Source organism: Primulina eburnea, chromosome 12 (genome assembly GCF_022965805.1).
Source record: "Primulina eburnea isolate SZY01 chromosome 12, ASM2296580v1, whole genome shotgun sequence".
Classification (NCBI taxonomy): Eukaryota; Viridiplantae; Streptophyta; class Magnoliopsida; order Lamiales; family Gesneriaceae; genus Primulina; species Primulina eburnea.
Window position 1 is genome coordinate 11,955,000 of NC_133112.1, and position 18,402 is coordinate 11,973,401.

General features: G+C 41.4%; 1 protein-coding gene across 1 annotated transcript; it reads left to right on the plus strand.

The window, feature by feature from the left end:
• The first annotated feature begins 4,279 nt into the window (after positions 1-4,279).
• LOC140806663 (uncharacterized) lies at positions 4,280-16,416 on the plus strand. The gene is made up of 7 exons (XM_073163214.1): positions 4,280-4,378; positions 4,487-4,598; positions 4,997-5,286; positions 5,395-5,644; positions 14,514-14,923; positions 15,739-15,936; positions 15,988-16,416. Exons 1-7 carry the CDS (start codon positions 4,280-4,282, stop codon positions 16,414-16,416), a joined length of 1,788 nt encoding a protein of 595 aa, XP_073019315.1.
• The last annotated feature ends 1,986 nt before the right edge of the window (positions 16,417-18,402 follow it).

Sequence of the window (18,402 nt, forward strand, 5' to 3'; positions counted from 1 at the left end):
TTTTCTTTTCCTAAAGACATCTCACTTTTTTTAACGCTCTTTTTTTCGGCCTCATCTTTATTTCTTTTCTCTAATTGGTCCTTCAATATGTGTTTTCGGGACAAGGGAAGTAAATAGAATAGGTCCTTTGTTTAGGACAAATGAGTACCTATAAATGAGTACCTATTCTTGAAACCATCACGTGTCACTTTCCTATCGTATTGCCAATGTCTACTTTAAAAAATATGAGAAGAATGCATTGGCACCACATCACACAATAACTCATCGACATACTTACCAATCGAAAAAGACACCAAAACTTGCTTGTTCACTTTCACTTCCGCGCAGACATTCAACCTTAGTAGCCTATATGGTTGATGATGTTTTAAAATGGACAAATTCAACTTCTCCACTATCTCACAACTAGCTACATTGTTACAACTTCTTCCATCTATAATAGCATTGCAAACCTTTTCGTTTACAAAGCATCTAGTATGGAACAATTTCCCCTTCTGTCTCAACTGGTACCAAGTCTATTTGAACTATGTACTTAAGCCAGGAGGTCATGGGTTCGAGACTTGGGAAGGTATCACTCCACAACCCTGGTATGGAGAGTCCTAGAGTATTGATGCATGGGAAAGCCCATGAGGGAAAATGCCCTAGTGGGAACCCAAGACGGGAAAAGGCCCCCGAGGGAGCCCAAGATCGGAATAGCCTATGGTCGTTATAAAAAAAAGCGCCTTTTATTGTAACGACCATAAGCTATCCTGATCTTGGGCTCCCTCGGCGGCCTTGTCCCGTCTTGGGTTGCCTCTAGGGCCTTTTCCCTCACTAGCTTTCAATGCGCCATTACTCATAAGACTCTCCACACCAGGACAGTGGAGTGGTACCTCCCCAAGTCTAGAACCCATGACCTCCTGGCATAAGTACATAGTTCAAAGAGACTTGGTACCAGGAACGGAGACCGGATAATTTTCAGGAAAATTATTTTATTACATGATTAAATTTTATTAATTAATATAAGGTGATTTTAAAGGTATTTTTCAAAAAAAGGATTTTATTAGGTAATTTTTAACCCGCAAGATTTTATTTCTAACGGTACGCAAATTTTATTGAATCGAGGGACGTTTTGAGGGTTCGGATAACATTTTCAAAATCTTTCCATCACGAAATATTTTTCGGGAGTGTGTTTGGATCTAATGGGCCTAATTTTAAGCTTATTGGACTTGAAAATCTTTTAAAACTTTTAAATTACAATTTGTGGCCCATTAACTAATTGTTATCTAATTATTTAACCACCTAATCACCCATTTAACCTAACCTAATCTCCCCACTAGACGACACACCCCCTCATTAAGACATTCTCCTCGTTTTCCTAGCAACCAACCAATATAAAGCTTCGGTCAACTCCATTCTTGCAAAGAAAATCCTTCGGCTCTATATTGTTGCTACATTCTTCAACCGTCTCGCGTTTTACTCTTCAAAGGCACACATTGTATTATTCTTTGCGCATCATAAACGTATTATATACTGTTGTAGGTGTTCTTGAATTCAAACCCTCGATCCATCATTGAGTGTGTAGGATTTTTCAGTTTCCATGTGATTTATGCATTCGTTGCTTCAACTCTCACGTTTTTCACGTTTTTGTGCAAGGGGCTGGGAGTTATATGATGCTAGAGGGCTTTGCAGGCGGTGATTAAGGATACTTAGGTGCTGGAGAGGCGAGGTGGTCAAGCTCGAAGGAAAATTACTCGACCTAGCGTAGGGAAGGGTATTTGAGGTCAAGATCAGGAGTTTTGGAGTGATAGCAGTGCATGGCTCGACATCAGCCTCGAAGCCGACCCTCTTGGGTCAGTAGAAGGGATAGGAAAGGGCTGAGCACAGCTAGTCTTGTTCCTTAGGCAGATCGAAGGGCTCGGGTAGTGTTCTTGGAGAGGCTCGAATGTTTCCTGCGTTCAGTTTGAACAATAGCTTTATGCTTCTTTTAGGAGTTCATTAAGGCCTTAACGGTGACCTTTAAAGGCTGGACACGTGATGATAGAAGGGGACCGAAATATTTAAGGGGTTGGAGACGTGTTGGGAAATAAGTATGCAAGAGGGGGGCCGAGAGTTATTGAGGGGTAGTAGGTGCTGGACAAAACATGATGGATTTAGAGGACATAATTTATGTAGTAAATGGTTTAGAATGAGTTGTTTAATTATGGTTCAAGTTGGGAAAATTTTGGGTACGTTTCGGGTCGATTCGGGTTAAAACCGGACCATAGTTTAAGTTTTAAAACAAATCGATCATGTTTGGTATTGAGCTCAAGTTTACATCTAGGAATGATTATAAATATGTTTTGTGACATTTTAAGGAGTTTGGTAAGCTTCTGGTCAATTTTAGAGGCTCAGGGGTGAAACGATAATTTTTTGCTTTTCAGGGGCAAAATGGTCATTTTGCACCCGCGGTGAGATTTTGGTCCTGACAGTGCCCTGAGTACAAATATAAGATATTTTAAATGTTCGTGCATCATAATTCACGATTTCTAAGATTTTATGGGAATATACATTGCATGCTTGAATTTAAAGAAAATTGCATTTGTGCATGATTTGTATAAGTGATGATGTTTTGAATGATGGGGATTAGATGTAACTATCGAAGTATATGTAAATGTTTAAGATTTATATGTAAATGATGATGATGATGAGGCATAGGCACAGTGGATGGGTAATCCTATCACTGATGTCCGACAGCCACCGAGGACCGTGGTTTATGTATGATGGATCAATCGTAAATGATGATGTACGATAGTCATCTCTAATGAACTGAATGATGAATGATGATCACCGATGAGCTATTTTGACACGTCACGATTGCATATGACATGTTACCTTAAGCTTTTGAAGTTCATGAAATATATATTGATTATGCTATTTTTCACTGTTGTGTGTTATGGATAGGTATTTGTTATTTATTGTACAGTTGTAAAGAGTCTTTAGACTCACTAAACAAGTGTGATGCAGGTGAGTTCGATGTCGTGGAGACTGGAGGTGCTGGACTCTGAGTTAGTGGACCTGGTGGGCGACACGACCCGAGGGCCTTATGATTTTTCCGCACATTTACGATTTTATGTTTTTGGAGAGGATATGAGGATTTTATACACTGCTTTATTTTACTGGTTGACGTCAGGATTTTACTCATCTTTAATCCGTTATATTTTTACTGGTAATTGCTTATGAAAATTCTTGAAAGATGTTTTTATGTAGGATTGCATGCATGCGATTTATTTAAATGTTTAATTTTCAAATGATAGCTTTTATAAAAAAAATTAAATAAAAATATTTCCGCACCTTTAAAACGGTAGACGTTTCAGTTGGTATCAGAGCAATGGTCATGTATAGGGTTTCTGCCGTCGCCAGCTTCTGCATCTCAGTCTTCAACGCCTCAAGTCTGTAAACTTTTACGATTTAAATGTTCTAAATGATTTACTGTTATCACCTGCATGATTTCATGATCTATGCTTTATGATGATTTACTGCTCATGTTTAACTGTTTTTACGATTTAAGGTTCAGTATTCTCAAAACTATATTAATTGCATGATGTGTTACGTTTTTAATTGGACTATATTCATATATGTCTCCCAGACGCGAGCCCAGAATGGTCAGAGTGGATGATATCCCTGAGGGTGGCAGGGGGCCTCCACCACCACCACCAGGGGACCCCGCTACCCGAGTACTTGAGCGAATAGCGAGGCTCATGGAGCATGCCCAGCAGACGCCTCGCCAGCAGACTGATAATTTTTAGCAGTTCTGTAGGCTCAAGCCGAAGGAGTTCGGGGGTACCACAGATACGTTCTTCGTCAAGGGATGGATCCGATCTCTAGAGCTTTATTTGGATTATCTACAGATGAGGGATGGCGACCGGGCCAAGTTCTCTATCTATACGCTGAGGGAAGATGCGTCCTTTTGGTGGGAGGGAGCTGCGCATGCTGTGGACTTTGACCACCCTTACCTGGGCTAGGTTCAAGGAGTTATTCTATGGGAAGTACTTTCCAACAGACGTCATGGGCCGCCTAACGAGAGTGTTTATGAGTCTCCGCCAGGGGGATTCATCTTTGGCGGAGTTCATCCGCAAGTTCGACAGGGGCTGCCACTTTGTGCCCATGATAGCGAGGGATGCCGATCAGAAGCTGCGGCACTTTTTGGATGGATTGAGAGCCATACTCCGCCAGATGTCATGTTGATGAGGCCGGTAGGTTACGATGAGGCCACCGCCTGTGATTTTCAGGCGGAGCAGGCTCTGGGGATATAGATTTTGAGATGCAGCGGAAGCGGCATCAAGCTCAGTCCAGTTCCCAGCCGAAGAAGAAACAATTTACTGGGCCGTCGAGACAACAGGTCCAGCAGAGACCTCCTCAGGCACTAGGGGAGCCTAAGACATATGACAGGCAGCCTTGCCCGCAGTGCAGCAAATTACATATCGGCAAGTGCTTATGGGGGACCTACAGGTGTTTCGTTTGTGGCTAGGAGGGCCACAAAGCAGCGAACTGCCTTAAGAGCAAGGGCTCCACTACCGGCAGGGCATATGTGATGCATACCAAGGTGGCGGAGGCAGCACCAGACTCGACATTGATTGCTGGTAACCCTTTTGGTTTAATATTTTAATTTACTGTACAATTGCATAGATTTTATGATTGTATGAGGACTTAATTGTGGGATTTATAACTTAGAAAGATTTAGGATGAATTTTCTACCTGGTTGGGATTAAGAATTAAATTGTTTGATCCGAGGAATTATAGGAACCAAATTGAAATAATAGATAATTGAAGGACCAATATGCAATTTTCAAAATTTAAGGGATAATTTTCAATTTTCGATTTTTCTGAGGTTAATTCCGGTTTTTTTTGGAATGGTAATTGGGTTAATTCAGTGATTTTTTTCCGAGGATTTTGGGGTAGTTGCCAATAAGGAATTCCTTAAGCTCAACAGTACTAGATTTGATGGTATGTTTTGTCGCAAGGAGGATATAAATTGCAGGTGTAGCCACACATGCATTGATAGATTCAGGGGCTACGCATTCGTTTATATCCGAATCTTTTGTGAAGCGACTAGGAATCATACCAGTAGACATGGATTTGGATTTCAGAGTATCGATCCCATCCGGGGATCAGATGTTCACTTTCCAAATAGTGAAGAGATTGGAGCTTAGATTGCAAAAGAAGGCAGTACAGGCAGATCTGATAGTACTACCGTTGCAAGAGTTTGATATCATCTTGGACATGGACTGGCTCTCTTCTCATGGAGCAGTCATAGATTTTTCTCCAAAGGTCAGTATTTGTCAGGCCCTTCAGTGTGAAACCGTTTGTTTTTTAGGTAGCTAGCCATCAGCAGTTCCCGCACATCATCTCCTGCATGTGTACGAGGAAGCTTATTAGGAGAGGCTGCCGGGAATTCTTAGCCAGCATTGTATCAGTGACGGAGCTAGTCAGGCAGAGGATGTAGATGTGGTCAACGAGTTCTCCAGCGTGTTCTCTGACAATGTTTCAGGCATTCCACTAGACAGAGAGGTGGACTTCTCTACTGAGCTCATGCCATGGACAGTGCCGATATCTAAGGCACCCTACCGATTAGCGCTTGTAGAGATGAAAGAGCTCAAGGATCAGATTCAAGATCTTCTGGATAAGGGTTTCATTTGCCCGAGTTTTTCCCCATGGGTCGCGCCAGTTCTATTTATTAAGAAGAAGGATGGCAGCATGCGACTGTGTATTGATTATAGAGAGCTGAACAGGGTCACAGTCAAGAATAAATATCCGCTGTCGAGGATCGAGGACTTATTTGATCAGCTCCAAGGAGCTTCAGTGTTCTCCAAGATAGACCTCTGATCCTATTATCATCAGCTAAAAGTGAGGGAGACAGATGTGTATAAGACGGCCTTCCGGATGCGATACTTTTACTATGAGTTCTTGGTGATGCCCTTCGGTTTGACGAACGTGCCCACGATCTTCATGGATCTCATGAATCGCGTGTTTCAGCCATTTTTGGATCAGTTCAGAATAGTCTTCATCGACGATATTCTGATCTACTCGAAGAGCAGGGAGGAGCAAAGTTGTAATGCCCAAGATTTCATATCGTGTTAAATTACGATTTTTGATTTTTAATCGAGACGATTATGAAAGGGCTAATCGGGACACGGTTTGAATTCGACATGAAAAGAGGTATGTGCGAGGAAATGAGCCTCGCGCATATGCGCGACTGGCGCATATGCGCGGAATAGGCAGAACCCCTCGCGCATATGCGCGGCGTGTATCGGCACATATGCGCGAGGGTACCCGAGAGTTGTGAAGAATTCCTCGCGCATATGCGCGGAAGAGGTACGCGCATATGCGCGAGCTGCCATGCTGGGGACGCGCCGAGACAGAATGTTTCGCGCATATGCGTGGAAGGTGGTCGCGCATATGCGCGAGACGTGCAGTGTGCACATTGAGCCACTCGTCCATTTACATGTGCTTGTATGAATATATATATATATATATATACAACCGAGATTCTTCAGAAAGAAAGGGGAAAAACGAAAACTTGAGGGAGGAATTGCTTTCGATTTTAGATTTTTTTTACGAACGATCCGCTTGTCCAAACTTGAATCCGAGTACGACACAGTGTTCCTAGCAACGACAGCTACAACAGGACGTAAGTTTTGTTACGTTTTGTTAAGATTTGAAATTATGCTATGTCCAGAATCAGATATGATTCAAATATGGTGTTCTTGACGTAGTAGACATCATAGAATGGAAGTCAGATTAAGAAACAGATTGGTTATGGAATTGTTATGAATTTCAGAGTTAAATTGACTGAGATGTGATGTCAGATTTGTACGGTGGTTGATTATAAGTTATTAGAATTAGTATATACTGGTGTGGTATCACCGGTATCGCAGAATTATACGGTTGTACCGTCAGAATTTAATAAGACAGAGATATCTTGATTTGAATAGAATATTGATATTGTCATTGCCAGAGTGAACATTGACAGACTTTGAGTCGAGACTTCGATTGTATCAGAGCGACAGAACGAAAGGTATAAATTAATGTTTAGTTGGGATTGCACAACTCGAGTGAGGTTTGGCTCGAGTTTCCCTAAATCACATACTTTATTTCATTGCATTGATATTTGCAAATTATCATATTGATATGTTTAGTTTATTGAAATATAGCAGAGCTAGAGTTTGTGTCTAGGGCAGATCTGCCTAGCTAGGGCAGAACCGCCGAGTCTTTGACAGAACCGCTAAGACTCTAGACTTACGGTGTATCGATGAGCTTAGATGTAGATCGACTTCTATTGTAGACATTCGATATAGCATGCCAAAGTCTAAATTAGATCGGGATCCCTAGATTAGAAATAAGTCCTTGATTTATGTACATATTTGTATTGATTCATGTAGTCAGATTAGATACATTTTATGATGTTTATTATGCTCTTATATATGTTTTATATGATTGCATTGATACATTGTTTATACTGGGATTTTATTCTCACCTGAGTTATCCGGCTGTTATCGTGTTTGTATGTGTGCATGCCAACATGTGGGACAGATTCAGGGTCACATAGATGAAGAAAGATCGAGATTAGAGTGGTGATTCCGGAATTGGATATAGATATGTTTTATTACTTGATTGTAGTAATTGAACCTTAGTTTTGAACTAGATGCATGTTGTACAGGATTGTATCATTATACTGGTTTGTATAATAGAATAATTCCATTACCTTCCGCATTTTTAAAAAAAATAATTTAGACCCTGTTTATTCTAATTGATTAAATTAGTCCGAATGATGATTAAGAAGATGATTAGCATCAGGGTCCCCACAACAGGTGGTATCAGAGCGATAGATCCTTTAGATTGAGATAGAAGAGACTAGTGAGCGGGGTAGATTGAGGTTTTCTTTCTTGCTTTTGAATGCTAGCATGTCTTACTGCTTTAATACATGTTACTTCTTTATCTGATTTGATATAGTAATATGTTTTATTTAGACTGGATCAGCACCGATTCTAGATCAGCAGTAAGATGATCAGAGGAGGATTGAAACAGACTTGTGGTATTTGTTACTAATCTATTTGATTATCAGATATGCCTCCGAGACGAGTACCAGAACAAGGTAGTACATCAAATCCTCCATTGGATGTAATACCGACTCCAATGGAAACATTATTAAAAAGATTTCAGTCATTTCACCCGCCAACTTTGAAAGGAACAGAGAACGCTGTGGAGTGCGAGAGTTGGCTTGATGATATTGAAATGTTGTTTGAATCATTGGAGTATACAGATGAGCGGCGAATTTGATTGATTGGACACCAGTTACACGATGTTGCAAAGAACTGGTGGATTACGATAAAGAGGGCTTTGGAGCATAGAGGTACGACTATCACCTGGAATGTATTTAGAACTGAATTTTATCAACGATTCTTTCCAGTGTCATACCGAAAGGACAAGGGGGCGGAGTTTGCCAATCTAAGGCAGGGACAGATGAACATAGAAGAGTACGTGTCTAAGTTTTCCACCTTGTTGAAATTTTCTCCACATGTGGCTGACAGCGAAGAAGCTACTGCTGACCAATGCATCAATGGATTGAATCCAGAGATTTTCACATTGGTGAACACAGGGCGATCGAATAATTTTACTAACGCCCTGAACAGAACTAAGGGAGCAGAAGCCGGTCTGATGAGACAGAAAGGGGCTTCATTTGTGCCTCCAGAACCGAGACCACAGCAACCACCTCCCAGATTTGAGATTGGCAGCAGCAGTGGAGGGAAGAAGGAATTTTTGAAAGCCAAAGGAAAGCAATTTAAGAAATCGGTCAGCAGCTCTTCTAGCTCCGGTGGTTCCACACAGAGCCAGAGTTACACTGGAGTTTATTGTAGGACTTGCGGAGGAAGACATGCAACTGAGCAATGCCAGGGAGTGACTGGTAGTTGAAACATCTGTAAACAGCCGGGACACTTTGCTAAAGTGTGTCCACAAAGAGGTTCCCAAATATCTCAGGGAGCCGAGTCATCGGGATCAGCAGCACAGACTGAGAGACGATCAGCTGTTGTTCACACATTCCAGCCAGCGCCATCTCAGTCACAGCAGAGGTCAGGAGGTAGCCATACTGTTAGCCAGCTTCCTAGACAGCAGGCCAGAGTATTCGCTTTGACAGAGAAGCAGGCCTAGGAAACACCAGATGACGTTGTGGCAGGTAACTGTTCTTTATGTGGTTACCCTGCTTATGTATTGATTGATACCGGTGCTTCACATACATTTATTTCTGAACGATTTGCATTAAGTCATGCATTGCATGTAGAGTCTTTAGCTACTGTAGTGTCTGTCTCTTCTCCTTTGGGGACATGTTTGATATCAGTAAATTCTGTTAAACATTATGTACTACAGTATGACGGGCATGAGATTGAATTAGACTGCATCGTACTTGGGTTGTCTGACTTTGACTGTATTATCGGTATTGATATGTTGACCAAGTACAGAGCGACAGTTGATTGTTTTCACAAGATAGTGAGATTCAGACCAGATATGGCTGAAGAGTTGAAATTTTACGGTAAGGGTTCTAGATCGAGAATTCCTTTAATATCCATATTATATATGACTCGATTGTTACAGAAAGGAGCAGAGGGATTCTTTGTATATTCAGTAGATTTACTGAAGTCGAGTCCATCACTGGCTGATTTGCCAGTGGTACGTGAATTTGCTGACGTCTTTCCAGATGAGATTCCGGGATTACCTCCAGTCCGAGAGATAGACTTCAGCATTGAATTGATGCCAGGTACAGTGCCGATTTCTAGAGCTCCGTACAGAATGGCACCAGTTGAATTGAAAGAATTAAAGGATCAGCTGGAAGACTTACTGGCCAAGGGGTACATCAGACCGGATGTTTCTCCTTGGGGTGCTCCAGTACTGTTTGTAAGAAAGAAAGACGGTTTGATGAGACTCTGCATCGACTATCGGCAACTGAACAAGGCAACGATAAAGAATAAATATCCTTTGCCTCGTATTGATGATTTATTCGATCAGTTGCAGGGTTCTTCCGTATATTACAAAATTGATTCAAGATCGGGATATCATCAGCTGAGAGTCAGAGATTCTGATATCTCAAAGACAGCATTCAGAACCAGGTATGGACACTATGAATTTATTCTCATGTCATTTGGTTTGACGAATGCTCCAGCTGTGTTTATGGGATTGATGAACCGTATATTCCAGAAATATCTCGATGATTTTGTGATTATTTTCATCGATGATATTTTGATTTATTCAAAGAATATGAATGAGCATGCTAAGCATTTAAGAACGGTGTTGAAAATTTTAAGGGCTGAGAAATTATATGCTAAACTGTCGAAATGCGAGTTTTGGTTGAGACAGGTAGTATTTCTGGGGAATATTATATCCGGAGATGGGTTATCAGTGGATCCCAGTAAAGTGGAAGCCGTGATTTCTTGGCCAAGACCGACGTCAGTGCCCGAAATCGCAGTTTCATGGGTTTAGCGGGATATTACCGTCGTTTCATTAAAGATTTTTCGAGTATTGCGAAACCAATTACTCAGTTGACGCAGAAGAATGCTCCATTTGTTTGGTCTGAAGAATGCGAGACCAGTTTTCTAGAGTTGAAGAAGAGGTTGACCAGTGCCCCAGTGTTGACTATCCCATCCGGTACTGGTGATTTTGTGGTTTATTGCGACGCTTCTCACAGAGGGTTGGGATGTGTACTGATGCAGCTATGGCATGTTATTGTTTATGCCTCAAGACAGCTTAAACCACATGAGACCTGTTATCCAATTCATGACCTTGAATTGGTAGTCATTGTCTTTGCATTAAAGATATGGCGACACTATCTTTACGGTGAGAAGTTTGAGGTATATTCTGATCATAAGAGTTTAAAATATCTGTTTTCACAATCTGAATTGAATATGAGGCAACGAAGATGGCTTGATTTGCCTAAAGATTTTGATTGTGAAATCAAATACTATCCGAGAAAGTCAAATGCAGCAGCTGATGCACTAAGTCGAAAGGTATGTTCTTTATCCTTGTCGACGATCGGTGTTTCAAATTTGATAGAAGATTGCTGTTTGTCTGGATTAGCATTTGAAACAGATTACAGACCGTTGAGACTCTATACGGTACAAGTGGAACCCGAGCTGATCTTAAGAATTAAGGCAGCTCAGAAAGTTGATCAAAATGTACAGAAATCAGTATCGTTGGTCAGAACAGGGCATCGATCGGAGTATCAGGTACGTGATAATGTCTTGTATGTGAATAATCGTCTGGTTGTGCCGAATGTTTCAGATTTAAGACGACAGATATTGTCAGAAGCGCACAACAGTCGATTCAGTATTCATCCTGGTGGCAGAAAGATGTATAATGATTTGAAAAGACAATTCTGGTGGAAACAAATGAAGACTGATATTGCCGAATTTGTCTCCAAATGCCTGAATTGCCAGTAGCTGAAAGCAGAAAGAAAGAAACCAGGAGGATTATTACAGAGTTTGTCCATTCTTGAATGGAAATGAGATCACATTTCCATGGATTTTGTGACACAATTACCGCGTTCCTCCAAAGGTTGTGATGCAATTTGGGTCGTGATTGATAGATTGACCAAATCCGCATGATTTATTTCGTACAAGATGACATACAGGTTTGACCAAATGGCAGAGATCTATGTCAGAGAAGTGGTCAGATTGCACGGAGTGCCGAAGTCAATTGTATCAGACCGTGATCCTCGATTTACTTCGCACTTCTGGCAGAGTTTGCAGCAGGCTCTCGGTACGAAATTTCATCTAAGTACCGCATATCATCCACAGACCGACGGACAGTCAGAGCGGACTATCCAGACACTGAAGGATATGCTGAGAGCAGTAGTGCTTGATTTTAGCACTAATTGGCAAGATGCATTGCCGCTTTGTGAATTTCCGTACAACAACAGCTACCAGACGAGTATTGAGATGGCACCATTCGAAGCGTTGTACGGAAAGAAGTTTCGATCCCCTCTCTATTGGGATGATATCTCTGAAGTGCCTGAAATTGGACCTGAAATGATCAGAGATATGACAGAAAAAGTGAAGCTAATTCAAAAGAAAATGAAGGTAGCGCAAGATAGACAGGCCAAATATGCCAATGTTTGACGTAGACCGTTGGTATTTGAGGCAGGAGACCGAGTATTCTTGAAAATTTCACCTTTCAGAGGAGTTGTCAGATTTGGCAAGAAAAAGAAATTGTCTCCACGATACATTGGGCCTTATGAGATTCTCGAGAAGATAGGAGATCGTGCTTATCGACTCGCCTTACCGCCTTCATTATCCGTGATACATGATGTCTTTCATGTATCGTTGTTAAGGAAATATCTTCCTGATTCTTCACATGCTATTCAACCAGACGAGGCCGAACTAGATGAAACGTTGAGCTATGTTGAAAAACCGATTCAGATTATTGATCGTAAAGAAAAACAGCTCAGAACAAAGACCATTCCACTTGTGAAAATTCAATGGACTCGTCATGGCATTGAAGAAGCAACCTGGGAAACTGAATCAGATATGAGACAAGAGTTCCCAGAGTTATTTTGATAATGTAAATTTTTATACAGTTTTTGTATATATACTCCTTATTGATACGATTGATTGCCTGTGATTTCGGGGACGAAATCGTATCTTAGGGGGGAGAAATGCAATGCCCAAGATTTTATATCGTGTTAAATTACGATTATTGATTTTTAATCGAGACGATTATGAAAGGGCTAATCGGGACACGGTTTTAATTCGACATGAAAAGAGGTATGTGTGAGGAAATGAGCCTCGCGCATATGCGCGACTTGATGCAACGCATATGCGCGGAATAGGCCGAACCCCTCGCGCATATGCGTTGCGTGTATCGGTGCATATGTGCGAGGGTACCCGAGAATTGTGAAGAATTCCTCGCGCATATGCGCGGAAGAGGTGCGCGCATATGCGCGAGCTGCCGTGCTGGGGACGCGTCGAGACAGAATGTCTCGCGCATATGCGCGGAAGGTGGTCGCGCATATGCGCGAGACGTGCAGTGTGCACATTGAGCCACTCGTCCATTTGCATGTGCTTGTATGAATATATATATTTATATATATATATATATATATATATACAACCGAGATTCTTCAGAAAGAAAGGGGAAAAACGAAAACTTGAGGGAGGAATTGCTTTCGATTTTAGATTTTGATTTACGAACGATCTGCTTGTCCAAACTTGAATCCGAGTACGACACCGTGTTCCTAGCAACGACAGCTACAACAGAACTTAAGTTTTGTTACGTTTTGTTAAGATTTGAAATTATGCTATGTCCAGAATCAGATAATCGAAGACAGATTAAGAAACAGATTGGTTATAGAATTGTTATGAATTTCAGAGTTAAATTGACTGAGATGTGATGTCAGATTTGTACGGTGGTTGATTATAAGTTATTAGAATTAGTATATATTGGTGTGGTATTACCGGCATCGCAGAATTATACGGTTGTACCGTCAAAATTTATTAAGACAGAGATATTTTGATTTGAATAGAATATTGATATTGTCATTGCCAGAGTGAACATTGACAGACTTTGAGTCGAGACTTCGATTGTATCAGAGCAAAAGAACGAAAGGTATAAATTAATGTTCAGTTGGGATTGCACAACTCGAGTGAGGTTTGGCTCGAGTTTCCCAAAATCACATACTTTATTTCATTACATTGATATTTGCAAATTATCATATTGATATGTTTAGTTTATTGAAATATAGAAGAGCCAGAGTTTGAGTTTAGGGCAGATCAGCCTAGCTAGGGCAGAACCGCCGAGTCTTTGACAGAACTGCTAAGACTCTAGACTTACGGTGTATCGATGAGCTTAGATGTAGATCGACTTCTATTGTAGGCATTCGATACAGCATGCCAAAGTCTAAATTAGATCAGGATCCCTAGATTAGAAATAAGTCCTTGATTTAGGTACAGATTTGTATGGATTCATGTAGTCAGATTAGATACATTTTATGATGTTTATTATGCTCTTATATATGTTTTATATGATTGCATTGATACATTGTTTATACTGGGATTTTATTCTCACCTGAGTTATCCGGCTGTTGTCGTGTTTGTATGTGTGCATGGCAACATGTGGGACAGATTCAGGGTCACAGAGATGAAGAAAGATCGAGATTAGAGTGGTGATTCCAGACTTGGATATAGATAGGTTTTATTACTTGATTGTAGTAAATGAACCTTAGTTTTGAACTAGATGCATGTTGTACAGGATTGTATCATTATACTGGTTTGTATAATAGAATGATTCCATTACCTTCCGCATTTTAAAAAAAAAATTAGACCCTATTTATTCTAATTGATTAAATTAGTCCCAATGATGATTAAGAAGATGATTAGCGTCCGGGTCCCCACAACAGTCAGCATCTAAGGACAATATTGCAGACTCTTCAGGATAGACGACTGTATGCCAAGTTCAGCAAGGGTGAATTCTGGCTTGACAGGGTGGCATTCTTGGGCCACATTGTATCTCAGGATGGCATAGAGGTCAACCCCAGCAAGGTAGAGGCAGTAAGAGATTGGCCATTTTCGAAGAGCGTGAAGAGATCCACAGTTTCTTGGGATTGGCAGGTTATTACCGGAAGTTTATCCAGGGCTTCTCTTCTATTGTGGTACCTATGACCGGCTTAACGAAGAAGAATGCCAAGTTTATTTGGGGACCTGAGTGTCAGGAGAGCTTTGACAGACTGAAGCAGGCCATGACCACGATGCCAGTGCTAGCTATGCCATCAGGACAGGGAGAGTGTGTGGTATATACAGATTCATATAAGCTTGGTTTGGGCGCGGTTTTGATGCAGCAGGACAGAATGATAGCCTACGCATCTAGACAGATGAAGGTTCATGAGAAGAATTATCTGACTCATGACCTAGAGTTAGCAGCAGTGGTATTTGCCCTGAAGATCTGGAGACACTATTTGTATGGGGAGAAGTGCAGAATTTTCACGGATCATAAGAGCCTAAAGTACTTATTCAAACAGAAGGAACTGAACATGCATCAAAGGAGATGGCTCGAGTTGGTGAAGGATTACGATTGTCACATTAGCTACCATCCGGGTAAGGCTAATGTAGTTGCAGACGCTCTGAGCAGAAAGCACGCAGTGATTGTCCATCTGTCATGGCAGAGACCGCTACAGGCTGAGATTTAGAGATTTGAGTTTGCAGTTTATGCCAGGGGCGAGTCCCCGAATCTTGCTACTCTGACAGTACAGCCGACTTTGAGAGACAGAATCCGGACTGGGCAGACTTTTGATGAGCAGTTACAGAAGTAGAGACAGAGGGACGAGACTAAGGGCCAGAGACTTTATACAGTTGTGGACGGCATAGTCAGGTATAGGGACCGCCTATGGGTTCCTGACAGTGATTCCCTTGGAGCAGATATCCTGAGCGAGGCCCACAGCACCTCGTACTCCATCCATCCAGGGAGTATGAAGATGTATAAGGATTTATAGACTCTTTACAGGTGGCCGGGCATGAAGCGAGATATTATTCGTTTTCTCTCCGAGTGTTTGACTTATCAGCAGGTTAAGGTAGAGCATCAAAGACCTGCAGGGAAGCTGAGACCACTCCTTATTCCCGAGTGAGAATGGGAGAATATTACTATGGACTTCGTGACAGGGCTTCCGAGGAATACTGGAGGATACAATGCCATTTGGGTGATTGTTGATCGGCTAACTAAGTCAGCTCATTTTTTATCGATCAGGAGACATTCACCATGAATAAGTACACAGAGCTGTACATCAGAGAGATAGTCAGACTGCATGGGACTCCATTGTCCATCGTGTCAGACAGGGATACGAGATTTACGTCTACATTCTGGAAGAATCTTCACCAGGCTTTGAGTACGAAGCTACTGTTCAGTACCTCTTTTCATTCTCAGACAGACGATCAGTCAGAGAAGGTGATTCAGATTCTAGAGGACCTATTCTGAGCTTTCATGATCGACTTCCAGGGCAGCTGGGAGCCAAAGTTACCTCTTGTGGAGTTCACATACAACAACATTTATCAGGCATCGATAGGTATGGCTCCATACGAGGCACTGTACGGGAAGAAGTGTAGGTCGTCAGTTTATTGGGATGAGGTAGGTGAGCGAGCAGAGTTGGGTCCCGATATTTTCAGACAGACAGCATATTTAGTGGCCAAGATTAGAGACAAGATGAGGACTGCACAGAGCCGCCAGAAGAGTTATGATGATCAAAGGCGGCGAGCTCTTGAGTTCGCAGTAGGGGATCATGTGTTCGTGAAGGTCGCACCGATGAAAGGTGTGATGAGGTTCGGGAAGAAGGGAAAGCTCAGCCCTAGATTCATCGGATCATTCGAGACCCTAGATAAAGTTGGGACACTCGCATGCTTTACCGCCGAATCTAGCGGCAGTTCATAACGTGTCCACGTCTCTATGCTACGGAAGTACAAGTCGAATCCTTCACGTGTGCTTAATTATGAGCCTATTCAGCTGATGTCACACTTATATTTTGAGGAGAGACCCACTCAGATTTTGGACAGGCAGGAGAAGAGACTCCGGAACAAGGTGATCCAGATGGTCAAGGTCAAGTGGCTGAATCATTATCAGGAGGAGGCTACTTGGGAGACCAAGACAGAGACCGAGATGAGGAGTCGCTACCCAGAGTTATTCAGTATGTTCTTAATTTCGAGAAAAAAATTTTGTTTAAGAGGGGGAGAGTTGTAATGTCCAGGAATTTAATTCATGTAACCTTAATGCATGCAATCTAGGTTTTTTATTTTTAGTTATGTGTTTAATTATTTTTATACATTTTATTCATAATTCATTCATGATAAGATTTAATTCATGAAATTTTAAAATTTCATGCATTAGAATTTCTAGATGCATTTCACTCTCGAACGAGGAACGAAGACTGGAGAATTTTAAGGAAAATTATTTTATTACATGATTAAATTTTATGAATTAATATAAGGTGTCTTTAAAGGTATTTTTAAAAAAATGGAATTTATTGGGTATTTTTAACCCGCAAGATTTTATTTTAATGGTACGCAAATTTTATTGAATCGAGGAACTTTTTCAGGGTTCGGATAAAATTTCCAAAATCTTTCCATCACGAAATATTTTTCGGGAGTGTGTTTGGATCTAATGGGCTTACTTTTAAGCTTATTGGGCTTGAAACTATTTTAAAACATTTAAATCAAAATTTGTGGCCCATTAACTAATTGTTATCTAATTATTTAACCATCTAATCACCCAATTAACCTAACCTAATCTCCCCACTAGCCGACACACCCCCTCATTCAGACATTCTCCTCGTTTTCCCAACAACCAACCAATAGAAAGCTTCGGTCACCTCCATTATTGCAAAGAAAATCCTTCGCGCTGCATTGTTGCTTCATTCTTCAACCGTCTCGCGTTTTACTCTTCAAAGGCACGCATTGTATTATTCTTTACGCATCATACACGTATTATATACTGTTTTAGGTGTTCTTTCATTCAAACCCTCGTTCCATCATTGAGTGTGTAAAATTTTTCAGTTTCCATGTGATTTATGCATTCGTTGCTTCAACTCTCACGTTTTTCACATTTTTGTGCAAGGGTCTGGGAGTTATATGATGCTAGAGGGCTTTTCAGGCGGTGATTAAGGATACTTAGGTGCTGGAGAGGTGTGGTGGTCAAGCTCGAAGGAAAATTACTCGGCCTAGCGTTGGGAAGGGTATTTGAGGTCTAGATCAGGAGTTTTGGAATGATAGTTGTGCATGTCTCAACACCAGCCTCGAAGCCGACCCTCCTGGGTCAGTGGAAGGGATAGGAAAGGGCAGAGCACAGCTTGTCTTGTTCCTTACGAAGATCGAAGGGCTCGGGTAGTGTTCTTGGATATGCTCGAACGTTTCCTGCGTTTAGTTTGAACAACAGCTTTATGCTTCGTTTAGGCTTGGTTTAGAGTTCATTAAGGTCTTAACGGTGACCCTGAAAGGCTGGACACATGATGATAGAAGGGGACCGAAATATGTATGGGGTTGGAGACGTGTTGGGAAATAAGTATGCAAGATGGGGCCCGAGAGTTATTGAGGGGTAGTAGGTGCTGGCCGAAACATGATGGATTTAGAGGACATAATTTATGTAGCAAATGGTTTAGAATGAGTTGTTTAAATTATGGTTCAAGTTGGGAAAATTTTGGGTATGTTTCGGGTCGATTCGAGTTAAAACCGGGACCCCGGTCCAAGTTTTAAAACGATTCGATCACGTTTGGTATTGGGCTTGAGTTTACGTCTAGGAATGATTATAAATATGTTTTGTGACATTTTAAGGAGTTTGGTAAGTTTCTGGTCAAATTTTAGTGGCCCAAGGGTGAAACGATAATTTTTGGGTTTCCAGGGGCAAAATGGTCATTTTTCACCTGGG